The sequence below is a fragment of the Ochotona princeps genome, chromosome 5, assembly GCF_030435755.1.
Source record: "Ochotona princeps isolate mOchPri1 chromosome 5, mOchPri1.hap1, whole genome shotgun sequence".
NCBI classification, from domain to species: Eukaryota; Metazoa; Chordata; class Mammalia; order Lagomorpha; family Ochotonidae; genus Ochotona; species Ochotona princeps.
This window is the reverse complement of record NC_080836.1, coordinates 105,267,367-105,286,609: the sequence shown is the minus strand read 5'-3', so window position 1 is coordinate 105,286,609 and position 19,243 is coordinate 105,267,367. Positions and strand designations below refer to the sequence as shown.

Genomic DNA, 19,243 nt, shown 5'->3' with positions numbered 1-19,243 from the left:
TCAGATCTGCTGTGAAAGATGCTACAGGCAAGTAAAAGGAAGCAGACAGCAGACGCCCGGCTGGATGGCACAGCACCCATTTAGACAGAGGCAGAATGAGCAGGGCGTAGGGACACCCGACTGGCCAAGGCACTGCGACTCCAGGAGCAGGCACCTCCTTTTCTGCCACCGAGGCTGTTACTGAAATCAACACCCGGGTCAGCAAAGCAACAAAGCAGGGAGAGAAGCAGGGGAAGGCCAGGCAAAGCCCACCCCCAGCACTCCCTGAGGGGCTGGGGTCCCACTGACGCAGGAAGCACCCTGTGGACAGCAGTTAGGGGGTCACAGGAGATGCTTCCCACCAGCACCTGGCAGCTGGGGGGGACCACTGGCTAAAGTCTCACATCAGCCTGGGGAAGAGCAAGAGGGAAGCTGGGATTTCTCTCTTTGCTCATGTCTGGGAGAAACACTCCAGGTGGAAAGGTTTGAAAATCTGCGATCCTGAAAGAACTGCAGTCCTTGGAAATCAGGAAGGAACGCATGGTCCGAGCCCCACTCTGACCTTCCCATCCGCACCCCAAAGTGGGGCGGCCTGGCCAGAAACGGCCTCCTCCTCCAGGGCCAGCCCTTCCTTCGCAGCAGCAGGTCACCACTACCCACCTGTGTCCACTGCATTCCTGCTTCTCAAATACGGCGGGGGCGGGCGAGGGGGCGATGCCTCCCTGTCCCCAGTCTCCTCTTTTACAGGAACCCCCTTTCCCCCACCAAGGCCTTGGCCTCTATGAGCTAGGTCAGGAAAAGCAGGAACGCCGGCGCAGCTGGTAAACCCAGTACCCCGAGCTCTCACTCAGGAGTGGTGGCAGCCTGGGGAAGGTGCCCTGAGCACCTGAATCCTGGAGGAGGGCAATGCATGCATGGCAGCATGGCACCAGCACCTTGCAATGCCACGACCGGCTGGCGTCTCCCTGGGGCAGCGGGGGCCCACTTCTGAAGGACGCAGAACTGAAGTCATAAGAGCTGCAAGCGGTGAACACACATTGGACTCAGCACACATCGGACCAACTCTGCCCGGTTGTCCTTCAAAGAGCTAAAAGGGCCACCCACAGCCCTCCCGCACCGCCATCCCAGAAGTGGCCTCTGAGTCATCCAGATCTGGTGCAAGCAGCGGGGCACATGGCTGCCGCGGAGGCTTGCTGGGCCACTGTTTACTGAACAGATTCTTCATTCAGCCGGCTACGGTCAGCAGGCTGTGCTCCTAGGGGCCCTTGCAACTACAGGCTTGGAGGACAAGATAAACACAAGGTTCCCCGGGCCCAGCGGCGTGGCCTAGCGGCTAAAAGTCCTCGCCTTGAACGCCTCAGGATCCCATATGGGCCCAGCGGCCTAGCGGCTAAAGTCCTCGCCTTGAAAGCCTCGGGATCCCATATGGGCGCCGGTTCTAATCCCGGCAGCTCCACTTCCCATCCAGCTCCCTGCTTGTGGCCTGGGAAAGCAGTCGAGGATGGCCCAATGCATTGGGACCCTGCACCCGCGTGGGAGACCCGGAAGAGGTTCCTGGTTCCTGGCATTGGATCGGCGCGCACCGGCTGTTGCGGCTCACTTGGGGAGTGAAACATCGGGTGGAAGATCTTCCTCTCTGTCTCTCCTCCTCTCTGTATATCCAGCTTTCCAATAATAATAAATCTTTAAAAAAAAAAAAAACCAGGTTCCCTGGGAACAGGCCCTCCAACAAGCCAGAGCGCCTAAGCATCCCACTGGCCCCCAAAAGCCACGCACAGGGGCCAAAGACCTCCGACCTCAGGGCCACAGCAGAGACATACCCAGCACAGTTAACAGCACTGTGGGCTTCTCAGGGCCTGCCCGTTTGCCCACCAGCACCTCCAAAAATCAGCTTGAGTTGTTCAGTGGGAGAAGCCAATGGGGTCCCGGACGAGGGGCTGACCCCGTGAATACCCTCCGAAGCTGAGACCAGCCAGCAAGACAGAATCCGAAGGATGGCAAGGAAACAGAGGCAGGATGCAGCTCTGAGCTCTGAGCAGTGCCACGTGGGAACAGTCTCCACACTGTGGCACATCCTCAGTGCCACGTGGGGTGAACTCACAGGAGACAGACAGAGGCAGCATGCTGAAACACAGAACCCCCAAAGCCCACACCTCGGGGCCCACAGCTGGGATTCTCCCTCGGGATGCACAGAGCTGGGACCGGCCTGAAGGACAGGGGCAGATGGCACTTCCTGCAAAATAATGAAAAGATAATAATCTGTCCTCTTTTTGCTAAGCCGGTGACCTTAATACGGGTTCTGCCCTTAATCACCCTGAGGTATGGTTGCAGCTGTGCGCCCTGGAGCTCCATCTGAGGCTGCCCCACTCACCACTGACAATGACATCACTCAAAGTTAACACAGCTGGCTCGCACCACGACCAACAAAGGCCTAAAGGAGAAGTCCCATCAGAAACAACTCCGTCACAAAAAAAATGGTTTTTCTTTTTCCTTCTCCAAGAAAATGTTCATTGTTGGCTCAGCAGCATCCTTGGTTCGCTCCGTGCCAGCGTCAGGGCCTGGGGAGAGCAAGAGCTCCGAGCCCGGGTGAAGGTGCAGGAGCCTGGGCGCGGCTCCAGCCGCTGGGCCCCTGCAGGCCTGCAGGACCCTGTCCCGAGGGGGTCCAGGGACACCTGCTCCCTCTCCTGTCTCTGCCTGGTTATACCGAGAGCCACCTCAGCTCCACAGTCCACAGGGAAAAGCACACACACTTCAGCTTGCTGTTGGAGCTAGGGAGGACGTGCAAGCGAGCCTCCTGACCACACACTGGGACCATCGCTCCTCCGTCGGAGTCCCATCTGCCCTGAAGCGCCCCACACAGTTGGGAAATCATCAGAGCTTCTCAATCTGCCAGCACCTGGGCAGGCTCACAGCCTCGGAGGGCAGAATCTGTGCTTTAGTCAGCTGGGGCTCTGCGCTGCCTGGAAAATGCAGCCTGCACCACCAGTGAGCATTGCTTCCTGCGTTAGAAAACACCAAGAGGACACACACACACACACACACACACACACACACACACACTATCATGCTGGGGCTCAAGTCTGCAAACACCAAACACCCGTGAGCTGTGTAAGCAACACTGCATAGGAGCCTGTGTCAGCAACAGAGGGCCGGGCAGACCCGGGTGGCAGGTGCCTTCTGCAAGTGAGTGCAGAAAACCACATCATCATGACAACCCCACACATGGACTTCTTTGTTTCCTGCACCAGAATAAACACATGCTTCAAGTCCATTTTCCCAAAGCACCCTCCATCCCTGAGATGGCAAGGCTTTCCAGCGCAGGCAGTCATAAAGGAAGACGCTAATGGAAGACCTCAAACATGAGCTCCACTCTGACCCAAGCTCCTTGCCTGCACCCCAAGTGCCCAGGCCCTGTAACAAGGGTGGCTTTAGTGACTGGTGACAGACAGCAAAGGAACTATCTAGAAACATTCATTGTTAGTAACACCGGCTGCTGATGAAATCACTTCAAAATGTTTCAAATTACATGGCTTCTTTACTCAGTGCTTCTGATGGTGGTTAGAAGCCAAGTTCAAAAATAAGAATGTATCCAAGTTTATTTAAATCACCGCATTTAATTTCCTTGCTGCCTCCTGGCTTTCTAGGCTGAAGGCTGTCTTTGGTCTTGTCTACCACCCTACACCGATCCCAGCGCTGCAAATCAAGGAAAGCCAAGCTTAAGAACACACAGCCACTTGATAACTGTGTGCTGTCAGAAATAGGCTGTAAATCACTCATCTAAAAAAGCTACCCCAGTCAGAGCTATCAATGAATCACTTTATTGTTATAATCAATCCTCCCAGACAGCAAAGGAGTGCCCTCAAGTATGACGGAGGGAGGCCAAGGCTGGCTCCAGAAGCGAGGCGTGCCGGCTTCTGCTGCACCCACAGGCACCTAAACATGACAGCCTGCATATCACTGATGCCTGACAACTCGATCTGTGCTTGTCCTAAAGCATGCTGTGTCGTCAGCCCCAGTCCCAGGGAACCTACCTCGGCCCCCCGCTCTACAGGTCTTCCTGACGGGTGTGTCTTGCGGTTCAGCCGGCCTGAAGCTGCACGAAGGCAACGGCCCGTGTGAGAACAGCAATGGCAGACAGGCTCCAAAGAGCATTACAAACGACAGGGCTACCTTCACCCTGCCATCCCCAGCGAGACCACAGACAGGAATACTAGTTTCCAGGGAAGACCTGAACCGCTTGTCCCTGCTCAGCTAAGCAGCCTAGTCTAAGGAGTCAGGTAGACTGCTTAATAACTGCTTCGTCTCGGGAAGGTACTTCAACTCTAGCCAATACAATACTTTACCAGCTGTCTGTGAAGGACACAAAGACTCTCGCAGAAGGAAAACCGGCTCTGCCTGATGCCACCATCACGTTCCTGCCTGCTGTGACACCTCACGCTCTCAGTGCTCTTGGCCAAGCCACAGGGAATGCCAGCGGTGCACCTTGCAACGTGCCCCCAAGCTAACGGGTTCCAGCGCCTGAGCACTATCTCCGGAACCCGGAGAGCTCTGAGAACAGAACTTTATTCACAGAGGCTTGGCAAACTACGCAAGTGGCAGAGCCAGACTTGAACCAGCACCTGGCTGCTTTTATAATCATCACGTAGCCTGTTGAGTGTGGGAGCCTGGGCTTCCCTGGAAACACACGGTGTGTGAGTGCAGGGTTCAGCTGGACCTCACAGGTAGGGCCTGCAATACATACCACTTCACCCGCGAAAACCCCAACCCTGCTGTGACCTGCAGACCCACCTGGCTTGGACACCCACAGGGAGACATGGCTTGGACCCCACTGTGGTCCACACTACCCTAGGACGGAAAGTTTTACAGACCACCTGCTTTCTGAAGCATGTAACACATCACAACTGGAGAAGCGAATACGAGAAGCCCTGAACAGCACGGGAGCATTTCCAACTTACCCGTGCAAAACTGGGGCGGACACTGGCGCTCTGAGCATCGTAGCCACACGCGCAAAATCTACCCAGATGACAGTGGCAGCTTTTCAAGAAAGAAAGAAGACAATTGTCTAGAACTTAAGGACACAGTGTGGCCCCAGGGTCCCCCCCCCCCCCCGTGCACTTTAGCTTCCTACACAACTCACAGTGCTGGCAGCTGTATCTGGCCGCAGGGGACAAACCTGAGCCAACACCAACGAGGACTGGCACTACCTTCCACTGCCCTTCAGGGACAACCACTCCAGCAGGCGTCACAGCTTCGCTGCTCTCAGCCTGGGCCACAGAGGAAGGACTCGCTCTCAATCCTGCCTGTGCACTCCCACCCTCCGCCCCCGCCCCACAGCTCCAGGAACCAGGAGACTGTCTGGAACCCAGGCAGCTAATTACTGCGTGCTGTGAAGTGCACAAGAACAAAGCGGCAAGCCTGCCATTAGGGGAAAGTGGCACCTCCGAGGTGAGCTTCCACAGACCCAGGAGGGCAGAAGCAGTGCAGTACAAACCAGCTGCTTCCACAAAACCACTCCCGCCCACTTCTAATGCTTTAACAGGATGCACGGAGGGACGGGTAACAGCTGGAGTCAAACCAGCAGTGCCTCCTGGGAAAGTGCTTGCTCCCAGGCAGGTTAAAACGACAGGAGGATGGTGGCAAAGGTGGGCTCAGCAACGGGGGACCTGGGTGTCGCCCTCTCACCCTGAGACAACAGCTGCCACCCATCCATCCGGCTGCTGGGTGTCCACCAACCTCAACCTGCTCTCGAGGGTCATCCCAGCTTCAGTCTACCATTAATGCATCGGGGAACAGCGGTGACTTGCTTGCATTGGCTTAATACACACCCTAGGGCAGCAGGCAGCTAACCCACAACGTCCACTTCGGAGAAACACTGTGTCCAGGAGTGAACAAGGTGCTATGACCAACGCCACACCCCAGGGCTTGCGAGGTCAGTCCCACAGTATTGGGGACCATGTGCTCCTGGGTCCGGCCTCCTGCCATGCCCTGGAAGCAGCTGAGTTCCTGCCACCACACAGGAAAATCCGGAGTGAGCACTCGGCTCTGGCCAGCATTCAGCTGGCGCAGGCCCAGAAACTCCTGGCATCTGGAGGGTGACCCAGTGGGTATAAAATCCAGAAATCACGCTTCATTGTTTCCACTGCTTTTTCTCTATCAGCACTGGGGTTCTGGTGAGTAGAAGGGATATCACCAACGGTTGGCACACGGGAAGAGCCTTTTACAAAATCTTTAGGCAAATGCCCCCATTCACATGAGCGGCCCAGCCACGCCCCCACTGCAGCCTCTCCTATGGAGCAATGTGGATGCTGGGCATGCTTCCGGGCTCCTGCAGGCTGCTGCTCCACCCCTACCCCCACCCGCAAAGGACCCTCAGATCTGAGTCAATTTCCTGCCTTCTTGCCAAGGACACTTTCACTGAGGACCAGAATCTGGCCAGTTAGGAAACCCTTTTCAGGTGAAGACCCCTGCCAGCAGGGAAGCGGAGACCAGCGACCCGCCCAGCGCAGAGCCGCCTCAGCCAGCAGGTGCGAACTGCCTAATAAGCTCAGCTGAGCCCACCCCGCAGCAGTCACAGCTGGTAGCACCCACAGAGAGACCAGGCTCAGGGCTGGGAGGAGGATCCACCAAGGCCAAGGCTGGCTTCTCCCATCACGCAGCTGTACCTGTGCTGCAGCCGCCCAGACCAAGCACGGCAAGCCAGAGCAACCTACAGGTACCAGAGGGGCCGCAACGGAGCATGCTCAAGAAGGAGGCTGAGCCCGCACCTGCTGGCCAGTGGCTGGGTTGACAAAGCGATCCTCCCCCTGGCCCAGCCGGTCACCTCAAAGAACACCACACACAGAGACATGCACACACAGCAAAGGGCAGCGGCACACGCTGGTTTCTAGGATGCTGCAGGATTGCTGCGGAAAACCGCATGTGCAAGCCCACATGGGCCTGGCCACTTGCTGGCTCCTGACCTGGGAGGGCAGAGCCCGCAGCTGCTCCTGAGCCCCTTTCTCCCCCACCGCGGACTAAGCCGAAGAATCAGACCAGATCTCACCGCGCCCAGGGACCAGCGGCCCTCTCTGCCCACCTCTGCGTGGGGAACCGTCCATGCTCTCTGTGCTGGAAGTGTGCACCTCGGCAGGGGCCCGCCGCAGGCTGCTGAAGTAGCCCCGCTGGCGGGGCGCCCGGCTGCTGCTCCGGACACTGGGCCCCCAGCCCGGTGCGCCGTCCCTGCGGGCAAAGATGCCGCTGAAAAATCGCAGCAGCCGGTGCTCGGGGCCCGCGCTGGAGCCGGCCGCAGCCCGCGCGCGCTCCAGCCGCTGCAGGTCGCTGTTGTCCAGCGTGCGGTTCTTGCTCTTGCTGCGCTCCCAGCGCTCAGTGTTCGACAGCGCCTCGTTTTTGCTGAGCACCTCGCCCACGTCCAGGGTGTTGCGCTTCTCCTGGGCCGGCTGTGCCATGGCCGCAGGTTCCAGCGCGCTCCGGTCCAGGGCCTCATCGCCCAGATCCCAGGTCAGGCTCCCGGAGCTGCTGTGCCTCCTCCCAACTCCCAGGGCAGGGCTTTCCTCAGTCTCGCTCCAGTGCCTGAAGCTGAGGCTCCTCCGCAGGGGTGCGGCCCGGGCCCCCTCCAGTTCCGGGCTGCTAGGACGCTCCTCTGCTTCCGGAGGGTTGCTGGCCAGGTCCACCGGCTCCGGGCTGCGAGCGCAGGGCCGGAGTCGTCCCAGCTCCAGCTGCCCAGTGCTGCGGGTCCGGAAAGTGCGGAAGTCCCATGCTGGTGGCTCACAGGCCTCCGAATCCTCAGCGTCCTCCAAGGCTGCCGCCTCCTCCTCCCCCTCCTCCTCCTCCTCCTCCTCGGCCTCCTCCTCCAAGAGCCGCCCAGGCGTGCCCGGGGAGCGCGGCGGCCGAGGTCGCCGAGCTGGGCGCTGGTCGGGGCCTCTGGGGCCTGGAGCAGCCAGATGCTCCTTCCTGACCATGGTCACGGAGATGCGGTATACAGTCTTCCTGGGGGCCGGTCCGCGGGGCATCGCGTCTGCAGGCGGCGACGTGGGCTCGCCGCTGCTGTCCAGCAGGTACATGGTGTCCCTGCCGCGGCCACCACGCAGCCCGCCGGGGCCCCGGCCTCAGCCAGCGTGCCGAGGACTGGGAGGCGAGATTGGTGGCTTCCCGGGCGAGGCGCTGAGAAGCCGGCGGGCGGGCCCGGAGCGGGGCCCACGCCCCCCCGCGCAGTGACGGCCGCGCTCAGGCTGCGGGTACGGCGCCCCTGGTGCCCGCCGGTCCGTGCGCGGCGTGACCCGTGCGTGGGGATGCGGGCCCGGGTCGCCAAGCCATGGGACGGCGGGGTCTGGCAAGTGGTCAGATGCAGGGACAGCCTTGCTGGCAGGTGTGGCCGCGAAGCACACGGCCTGGGGCGGGTGGCAGCGCCCGCGGCTTCATTGTCTACGGAGCGGGCCGGCTCGCATCTCCCGGGCCTTTTTTCCAGCAGCCTCCTCTACTCCCGGGCTCCGGGAGGCGCGGGCAGCTGCACCGGCCTCTCGGTGCAGGGGCAGGCAAGAGGTGGTTTAAAATGGAAATGCGCGCCGGGGCGGGGCGGGGCGGGCGGGCGGGGGTCCGACGAGCAGGGACAGCAGAGCCGCGCGTGCCCAGCCTGAGCTGCCGGGAGTGCGGGAGCGCAGCGGTGGCGAGCGCGGCATGCCCAAGCGCAGGCCTGGATTGCGGAGGCAACGGACGGGAGTCTTGGGGTGCAAGCAGCATTCCAACTGGTCAGGCAGCCAGGGGCTGACCAGAAACACGGTGGGGGTGCATCTTTGCCGCTGGCTTTTAATACACAGTTTTGCAGAGGGCGCTGTGCCAACAAATGACTCCGTAAGTAAATGTTATCTGCTACCTGTTACCCTGAACTCCCAGAAAGATCCAGGAGACTGCCCAGTACTGGGGGTGGGGGAAAGGCCACTTACAGGCCAGCAGCAGCCATTGTGGTGAGGGGCAGGAGATTCTACCTGCCTGTGGGAGCCAGGTGTGGGCACTGAAGCAGCCAGCCTAGGTATTCCACCTGTAAATCTGGGCTGAACTCTGAACTCTGACCACTGCCTGGGCACTGATCTACATTGATCTGAAAGATAGTAACAGAAATAGTGCAGAAGGAGGGAAGGAGAGGAGGACGGAGGTCGGGGAAGAAATCCAGCTGCTGGTTCATTCCCCAGACACAACCCCCAGGATGGAACAGCCCAAAACCTGGGGCTGGAGGCAGGAGGGCCATGGGCACTGTGCCCTGGCAAGAGGGCTGGATGGGGAGCGGGGGAGCTGGGACTGAAGTGACAGTCAGGGGATGCTACACAGGGAACCCCGCCCCGAAGATGATGACTGCTGTCCAACTCCCCAACTTGCTGCTTTGTGGCTCCGAGACTCTAAACACGGGGACCCCGTGATAGTAGGTCTGCTCAACACCCAGACTGTCCTGGATGGACAGAAATGCAACTCATCGAGCCACATGCTTCTATCACCTCCTCCAGGCACGGGAACATGGCGAGGCCAAAGCCCTGTCCTGCAGGGTTGATGCCTTACAGGCAGCCATCCTTCAACACTGGGCGTACCTGCTGTGATCCTGGCACTAAACAGGATGGAAAGACAATCGGGAGATGCTCAGGCTCAGAGAGGGCGGCCCCTCCCCAGGGTGCACCACCCAGCACTTGTGTGCCCACCCCCGGCTCCAGGGCTGTGCCTTCTGTCTGGGCAGGAATGGTGCGGGATGGCGAGGCAGAGCAGTGGGAAGCGCACAGCCACCAGGTACTCTGGCCAGCCAGCAGCTCCAGCAAATTCCCACTTAGCTCTTTCCTAATGGTTTGTTCATCGACCATGTACTTGGTGTCTGCCCAACAGGTGCCTCTACAGATTCCCAAACCCATGAGAACCCCTAAGACCAGGTGATCTTGCCATGGGGAGAGGAGTTAGAGAAAAAGGTGGGGCAAACAACCCAGAGACAGCCGGGGGCCCCACGTTGTGTCTAGTCAGTGAGTCCTGGAAGCATTTCACACCAGCCATGTGGACCTCAGTGGGCAGCCCAGCTACGTCACTGAAGCCTGTCAGCCTGGACAGCCTGGCCTCTGCTGGAAGCCACAGTGGGACTGGCCCCTAGGACTCCAGACTCCTGGACTTGGGCCCATCTCACTGCATGGGACCATGGTCACCGGCAAGCACTGCACTGCACTGCACTAGGGTCTGCCTTCCTGCACCTGGCTCGCCTGGCAGCTCTGAGTACACCTTGCTCTGCAATCCGCCCCAGGTTTTGTGCCAGGCCGTGCCAGGATACAGGCCGCAGAGTAGAAGAACCCACTGGAGCCAAAGATGGGAATCTTGCAGGGAATCTCAGCCCTGGCCAGTGTGTGTTCAGGGTTCCAGCAGGCGTCCTGCCCCAGTAGAAGGTCCTGATTTTCTACACGCAGCATGAGGGTGCTGCATGGGGTCTGACCATCACAGGGGTGCAGCTGCCTGAAGAGCCAGGATGCCCGCCACCCGGGACATGGGCTCGTCCGATGCCAAGGAGGCCCAGGAGCTCCTGTCACTGCTGACCTACATCCCCCTCCACAAAGCCAGACCTGGCCTTCTCAAAAACACAGCGTCCCAGGGCCGCTCCCTCCGGTCCACAATGCCGGGAGCTTCGATTTGGCCAGAGCTTTTCAATGGATCCCACCAGGACTGTCAGTGCTCGAATATTTCCCACACTGCACAATCTAGCACCTATTTTGGGCTTAAAAACATATGAACTTGGAGTCAGTCTCCGCATCCAAACCCACGGCCATGACCAAGTCCCACGAGGGCTGCAGAGAAGGGTCCCAGCAGCCGCACACGGCGCCCAGCCGACAGCAGCCCTGCACATCATGCCTCTGCCCGAGAGCCTGCTCTCTGCAGCAGCGCCCGGTGCTGGCAGCCTCTCCAAACGAGCCTCTGGGAAGCATTCGCAGCAGCGCCATCTGCTACACACTGCTTCCGCATCACACAGCCCGCCAGCCAGGAATCACAGACCCCCGAGTGCTGGCAGTCCTGCCCTGGCCTCCACACGCCCAGCCCAGCAGCAGCCAACAAAATCCCCTCCAAGGAGTCACTTACAGCTCTTTCCTGGCAGCCACCTGCCCCAAAGCTGCCCTGGGGAAGCAAAGACATGCACATTTCACCTTTCACTGACCATTTTGTATTTGGCCTTGAGGCCAACGTGGTTTCCCACGATGCAATGCTGTACAGTGAAGCCCACTTCTGTGGCAGACAGAGCTTCCGGATCCCCTGCTTGCTGGGTGACCCTTGCAGGGTCTGCCCAGAAAGGACAAGGACCCCTCCGTCCTTACGCAGACTCACGGGTAGACCCCCAGGGACCTGCATGCTTCCCAGCTGGCTCCTCAAGAGTCAAAGACTGGAAGCCACCTCCCAAGACCGTGCCAGGGCAGGGCTGGCAGCACCTGTGCCCTGCTTCTCCAGGGCGCTCCACAGCAGCTCCTCAGTGAGCACAGAACAGGGATGAGGACAGGTCAGGGCAACTGAGCAGAACCCAAGAAGGTCCCAACTTAACAAAGAGCTCATCCATCCACTTCCCCGTGGAAGGACCTACAGTCGGCTGAGGGCCATGGAGGAGGGGGGACGGGCAGAGCTGGGTGTGGGTGGCCAGCCTCCCAGGTCTACCCACCCCGGGTTACCCAGGTCCAAATGTGGGCTTTCCTGAGCAGCCTTCCCAAGGACTCCTTGATGACAGTGACCCTGCAGGCAGGGCAAGGCCATCAGCCCTGGCGGCCACCGGACTTGAGTGTCTCCATGAGGCCCCCTCCACCGTGCAGGTGTCAGAAGAGAGGGTTATGTGTGTGGTTAAGAAAGAGGCAGGTGCGAGAAGGCAGACAATGACCACTTCCGGTGGAAGCACCAAAAAAAGCCTCCCGAGAGGGAGTGGTGTGTGGCCTCCACCCAGAGCAGGGAGCCTCCCTTAGGGCTGTCCCTAGTCGCAATCAGATGTGCGGCAGCATCCCTGACCATGGCTCAGTAGGGGCCAGCAGCAGCCGACAGGACATCTCTAGAAGGACGTCCCTGGAAGGGAGGAGAGGCTCCGCTCCACAGCCACAGTCAGACCACGTTTTCCAGTCTTTTCCCTGCTATTGTTCCAGCCCTACCCCTTCCTCCCCTCTGCACACACTCCCGTGAAGCCCCAGCGTCCCTAGCAGCAGTCACTGTGAGGACTCCCCCCAGACAGAAGGGACAGCAGGTAGCTTCGGTGAAGCGTTCTCCTCCTGTGACAGGTCAGGCATTGATGAAAACAAACCAACAAAGAGTAAGAGTCTAAGGGCACTCCATGTTGGTTTTCAGTAGGAAATATCCTGGGAGAGCTGCGTCAAGGCTCCCTCTACTCACGAGTGACCCCTCGGTCAGTGGGGGGTGAAGGGCAGCAACAAGGCCCAGGGCACTGAGCCAGGCATCCTGCTGGCCTGTCTTTCTCCTCTACTCCTCCCTGTTCCTGCAGCTTCACTGTCAACAGGGACCGGCAAAGTGACAGGAGGAAAGATCTAAGGTCCCCTTCTGCATGGGCAGCGGGGAGGCAGATGAGGCCCCGTCTTGTGACTTCCACCAAAAAGCAAATGGCCAATGAGCAGTCAGTCTTGGTTTTCCGACAGGTCAGCCTCACTCCTCAATTCCCGCTCCTCAGCAAGAGAGAATGTTGGAAAGGTCTTGGTGCTTTTTCTCGGTATCAGGCAAAGCTGATTACCATCTCAGAAGTGAACCGGCACTTGACGGAAACAAATACAAACCACTCTTGCTCCTAACACCACGAGTGGCCCCTGTTGATGGTCACATGCTAGCGTGACCACAGGATGCCACCCACTTGACCCCAAGTGGCTGCACGAAGGCTCTAGTGTTTGTATATGGAAAACACAGGCAGCAATTCCTATGGGTTTTCTGACCTTCTTGGTCTGTGAGGGCACAGGGGTCCAAGCCCGTCTAGTTCACTTCGTCCACTGTGACTGCCACTGTAGGGGACTCTCCCACCACCGCATCTGTACAGCTGCCCACGCACAGCCTCCTCTCCAGAGAACTCTGGGAAGAGCCCTAATTATCTCCTAGAGCAGGAATAACTACTGGGAGTTGGTTCAAAGACATCCAGACGCACCAAGCTTTTATCAGGATCCACTCAGATCCAACAGATTTAGAGAAGGCAGGACTCAAATGAAAAATCAAAATCAAGGTCACCAATGATGCCCCTGGGAACTGAGATCAGCACCATTACCACACCCAGCATCTTTTCATGGGATTATCACTTCTGCATCCCAGTCGGGATTTGGATGCAGACATATCTGGAAATCTTTGATCTGTGCCCAGGGGATTTGAAGATTTAATGTATTTTTGTTTCTCCCTAAATGTTGAAAAAAAGGCATCAGGGATGCCTGTTCAAAAACCTACCATCCTCCCAGGTGGCTCTTCACAGAGTGCCCGGGGATTGGTCCCCTGGCCCTGTCAGTCAGCAGGACACCTGCTTGTGCACCCCAGGCTCAGGGGACAAGCCTTACAGGGACTGGAGCAGCAAACCCACAAGGGCTAAGACGAGGGCACTTGGCAAAGAAGGGCAGACCTGATAAGTAATGACTCCAGGTCAGCTCACCACGCCCAAGGCCCAGCAGGTCCATCGAGCACACCGCAGGGGACAGGACACAGGAGCTCGTGCCTCACACCTGTGCACACCTAGGTGCCCCTCCTCAGCATCCATCACCCTGCCCTGACACTCCTCACTGCTCAACCGCCTCCCCTGGCAGGTGGCAGCTAACAACGACTCCAGCCATGGCATCATTCTGACTAGTGGCGGACTTCACCCAGTACTTGATGCTTGACCCATTCTGGAAGCCCTCAGCATGCCTGTCATTGCACACACAAGGTCAGCTGGTTCACACCAACCCCACCCCTACACACATACACACACTTAACCCATGAAGTCTCCAGAAGCCAGAGAGAGACACAAAAAAGACAGGGTGACTCATTTCTTCCCCTGACCACAAAAATCCTCAGTTGCAGCTGATCCTGGGTGGCCGCCCTCTGAGACAGCCTGGCCTGCCCCTCCTCCCCCAGCACTGGGAAGCACACACACATGCTCACTGTGTGCACTGGGGGTGCAGGTCGGGGTGGGAGACAGCTGGCCACGGGTGGGCCACTGCTCAGGAGGGAGAGGGCACAGAGCCCTGAGGGACAGGGGGCAAGGGATTCACCTGCGAGTCCTCAGGATCCCAATGTTGGAGGTGGCCCGCTGGTTGACCATGGCTGACCATGAACTCACATCCTCTGCAGAGGACCCGGCCTTGGTTGACAAATACCTAGGCTAGAGGCGGGACTTAACGATGCATGAGCGTGTCTGGGGTGAGTGGAGCACTGTGGAAGGAGCAGTGCCCAGCGCCGAGGAAGAACCCCTCAGTTCTTGGCATCTACCACTGCAGAGGTTCCCAGGGCAGTGACCAGTGTGTCTCCAGAACATTCTAGGTAGCAGCAGGGGGGACCCTGTGCAAAGCGCTGGGGCGGTCCAAGGAGCTCCCCCAAGCACATGCCCATCACCTACCACCACACCCTGGACGGCAGAGGAGTTCCCAGATAGCAAGCTCCCAAGAGTCCCGCTGCTCGGGAACGCTCCAGTACCTGCACCCAGGTGGCTTGACTGCCGGCACTGCCTGCTCAAGGTCCCCAGCTGGCCGGGACTTGGCAGAGACGGACTCCCTTGTTCCCTTGCAAACAAGACACAACAAGGTGTCTTAACCTGCAGGAGCTAAACGGCCACACTGTGCATTTTACAGCAAAATGCTTCCGGTTACAAACATGGATTACATCAACAAGAAAGGCCTGAGCCCTGAGGCCATCATCGAGCAGCGACAAGTGGCCCCTTTCCTGGCATTTCAGCTCAGACTCCAAGGAGCCAGCCCTCCACACCCCAGGACTCCCCAGAGCTCAGCACCCTCTCTGAGATGGCCAAAGCTAGAGTTTACAGAGGACACACTCCATGCAGGCGCCCTGGGAGGCGCATCTGTAGGCTTGGTGCCTCCTTCTGCCGCTCCCTGGGCCCTAGGGCCCCAGGTAGGCAGTAGTATTACCCATAACCTGCGTGGGCAGAAAGTCAGCCACAGGGCAGAGGCCCAAGACCTCAGCATGCAGTGTGTACTGAGCCCAGCAGCCCCCATTCTCCTCACCAGAGTCAGGGAGAAAAGTAGGCTCTGATCGGGGGTGACCCACAAAAAGGCCTTTCCCCAGGGAGGAGGAGTCCCCTGTGGATGCTCAGCGGAAGGCCGGAGGAGAGCACACGGCACGGATTCTGCACCTATTCCCACACACAGTCACTCCACGTGACCTCCAACAGGCGACCAGATGTCACTGCTGAGCAGGCAGCAGGGCTGCTGCTGTCAGGGTTCAGGAAAAGCAGGGGAACGCCTGGACGTGTGCGAGGTAAAAGTGACTTTTTTTTCCACAAAAAAGCTTTTTGGCACACTGCTGGTTGAGTGGAACGCAAGGATGAGAAGACAGAGTGTAAACCACTGTATTCTGTGCATGGGCGAGGAGGAGGAGGAGGAGGAAGAATGGAAGGAAGGAAAGAAACCAAGGTGAGGCGTGTCTGGGCACCTGCAGGCCCCGCGGGGGGGTGAAGAGGGCAGCACTGCCCTGGAGAGGACTCCTCCTCTCCCGTGCGCGCGTGCGTGTGTGTGTGTGTGTGTGTGTGTGTGTGTGTGTCCCCGCCCCCCACCCCTGCTCTCCACCTCTTGACCTCAATTCCAGAAAGCAGCAGCCAGGAACTGCCCTGCCCTACGGTGGAAACTCCCACTGACAAAGCCATGGGTTGCCACCACCAGAAGCATTCCATATACAATTAGCTCAATACAAAGATAAGGGAGGGTGCTTCATAAACTGGCTCAGAAGATACCGAGATCCTGAGAAATCTCTAAGGCAGGATTCCGCCCTTGGTCCTAGGGGACAAGCCACACAGATGGGGAGAAGGCCGCAGCAAAGGCTCTGCAAATACTGATGTGATCACCGCAACCTTGGCTGTCAACAGGAAGGTTCTCATGTTAATGACCCTCACTGTGATGCTCCAGAGCCTACTGGAAAGGGTGGGGGTTGGCGGGGTACAGCTGTGGAGACACAGCCAGCACGCCCCCCCACAGCCACACACCCCTCTCTGTGCTCCAGGCCACAGCAGCCCAGCAAGCTGGCTTCTGCTGAGGCTGCCCTTGCACTGTGTCCCCTCCTGGTCTTCCCCCTGCCATGTGTCTGGGCTCTGATCCACCTCCTTTTACGAGGTCACCAGCTGTGCTGGAGGACAGGCCCCAGCATCACCCCACTGTACTCCACCACTGCTTTCCAGACCTTATCTCCATCATGAATCACGGGGGGGTGGGGGGGGACGCGGCACTGGAGGGTCAGAATGCATCCTGAGGGTATAATTCAGGGCACAGTCGTTCCCATCTCCCTCCCCTGCACCTAATGAGAGCCTCTGGCTTCCCTTCCCTCAGCTAACACTACAACACGGCAAGCCCAACGCACAGTGTGGCACTGCAGCCTACACCGGGAGCAGGTGCTACACCAGGAGCTACACCGGGAGCAGGTGCTACACCGGGAGCTATACCGGGAGCAGGTGCTACACCGGGAGCAGGTGCTACACCAGGAGCTACGCTGGGAGCAGGTGCTACACCAGGAGCTACACCGGGAGCAGGTGCTACACCAGGAGCTATACCGGGAGCAGGTGCTATACCAGGAGCTACACCGGGAGCAGGTGCTACACCGGGAGCAGGTGCTACACCAGGAGCTATACCGGGAGCAGGTGCTATACCAGGAGCTATACCGGGAGCAGGTGCTATACCAGGAGCTACGCTGGGAGCAGGTGCTACACCAGGAGCTACACCGGGAGCAGGTGCTACACCAGGAGCTACGCTGGGAGCAGGTGCTACACCAGGAGCTACACCGGGAGCAGGTGCTACACCAGGAGCTATACCGGGAGCAGGTGCTACACCAGGAGCTATACCGGGAGCAGGTGCTATACCAGGAGCTACACCGGGAGCAGGTGCTACACCGGGAGCAGGTGCTACACCAGGAGCTATACCGGGAGCAGGTGCTATACCAGGAGCTACACCGGGAGCAGGTGCTACACCAGGAGCATGTGCTACACCAGGAGCAGGTGCTCATGGCCGCACAGGCGCTCACCTCCCAGCATCTCTCCAACCAGCTGGAGCAGAATCAATCCCACCAGGTCCTTCTCAAGGAAATTCACTGTGCTATGGGACAGACAGGTCCCATATGGGACAGCTTAGGGTCACAGACTGGAAGTCACACCCCACCCCCATGGCAATCACAAGACCCCTTCCTCAGTGTACAGTGACCATTCCCACCCAAGCCTGGCATCGAATCGAGCAGGGCAGCTCACTCTCGCTCTTCCTGCAGACACAGAAGATGCCACCTCCCCTTCCTTGGCCCACTCTGTTTCTGAACACGGCCCACGAGTGTCAGTGACTTCCTCACCTTTCAAATAAACCTTATCACTTCAGCAGCTGTATTTGTGCCTGGATTCAGAATGCTTCTTAAACTAGAGGCAAGAACCTAGAAAGAGCCTATTGGGCCCAACCTAGCTCACAGCAACTGCACAGGATAGGGCTGGGGTGTAAACCTCTCTTGACTGTGGCTTCCACTTTCCATTTAAAGCCACGTGTGTCTTGCTCAAATACTGCATGAAAACCCACATGACCCCTCCAAGGACTGCCTTGCCCAGTCCCACACGGGCCCATCCTCCTTTTCCATAACTCTCCAGCAGATCAAAGCCAGCATCTCACCGGAGCACAGATTGTCCCATTTGTTAGCTTTTTTTCCACAAACCCAAGAGGCCACTCGCAGCAAGTGAGCCACAAGAGAGGTCTTTATTCCAGCAGGGGAGGTAGCAGTGGCAGAGAAAGGGAGAGCAGAGACAGGCAGACGAGACAGAGAGCAGAGAGCACACAGCGAGGAGAGAAGCGGGGAGGCCCCTCTACAGCCTAGGGGCAGACGGGGAGAGTCAGGGATTGGCAGGTGCGGCTACAGGCGGGCACAAGGGATAAACGACTCAGAAAATCGGTGGAGCGCCCAGTTTAAACCCAGGGTCACTAGGCTTACTTGACAAGTGGCCGTAAGGGGGGCCTAGACATAGGGGATTTACGGTAGTAGTGCTGGGTAAACAGTTATTCAAGGGGGCCAAGAACTAAGGGGTTTAAGGCAGTACTGGGTAAGTAGGCATTCCAGGCACCCAGCTGGCCCAGAGTCCAGGATGGTGCAGTCAGCCTCAGGGTTGCTGTTAGTCACTCCTTACCCCTATAGTACCCAGGCTAGCACCTCCACTGCATAAACAGACCAGGGAAACCTTGGAAATGTGTACTGGGTAATTCTAGCAGCAGCGATCTCAGACTTCTGGGTATGTGGCAGGGGAGGGGGGCTCACGAAACCAGGAACCTTGCCCCAGGACCACCAGCAGAGGCACAAAAAGCCCCTGCTCTCTCCGCTGCTTGCAAGCAGCCCAGCTCAGCCAGAAAGGCATTCTAACTGCTCTTAATTGATCAGATAAAAGCATTTGATGCTGCTCTGACGGCCCGTGAGCACTCGCTCTGGAAGTTGTGGACGGGAAGAACACTGGCAAAATACAGGAAGATCAAAGCAACAGATCAGGGACACCACGTGCATTAAGGAGCCAGCGACCCGGTCACACAGGTGCTAAGTCTGCAACTCCCAGAGACGTCCCTGGGCACCTGCCACCTTAGTCACCAGAAACAAATTCAGGACACATTTCTCCCGACCACGCCTCTGTTCTCACCCACTCCACTCACTCATATGTGCCAGGCACCAGGTTGTGATCTGCCCAGGGAACAGAGCCTCATCAAGAACAAACACAGTCAGTGACGCTTCAGGTTCCCAGCTTTTGTACACTTAATTAATTCCATGTTCTCGATTCCAGCATGAATCAATTCTCAAAGCCTAGGCCTGCTTTCAAATCCAGCTTGACCTTGTACCAAAAGCACAACTGTTTCTGTTAACACACAACTCAGAAGGGAAAAAAAAAGGCGGTTAGAGTAATTAATATTCCTTCTCCGTGGAAGAGCTTTGTTTGAAATGGTGTGATTCAATCAGAAAGTCAGCTTCCTTTCAAGTTCACTGGGTTTCCTACATGAATGCAAATCATGTGACCACCACAGACAAAGCAACCAAAAACGGACGCCTACTCCTCCAGTACCATGTGGGAGCACATTCCAAGCCATGCATATTCAATATT

At 58.1% G+C, this 19,243-nt stretch overlaps 1 protein-coding gene across 8 annotated transcripts in view; it reads right to left on the bottom strand.

The window, feature by feature from the left end:
• Positions 1–19,243, bottom strand: part of AGAP1 (ArfGAP with GTPase domain, ankyrin repeat and PH domain 1) — a 425,687-nt gene that overhangs the window by 292,287 nt on the left and 114,157 nt on the right. For 4 of the 8 annotated variants that reach the window (XM_058665161.1, XM_058665163.1, XM_058665164.1 and 1 more), the window contains exon 1: positions 7,055–8,433. The exons of the other annotated variants lie outside the window; for them this stretch is intronic. In XM_058665161.1, the coding sequence (XP_058521144.1) occupies positions 7,055–8,039 (985 nt within the window). In that variant the 5' untranslated portion in view covers positions 8,040–8,433. Of the gene's footprint in view, positions 1–7,054; positions 8,434–19,243 lie in introns of those variants that run through there. 8 annotated transcript variants of the gene reach the window in all.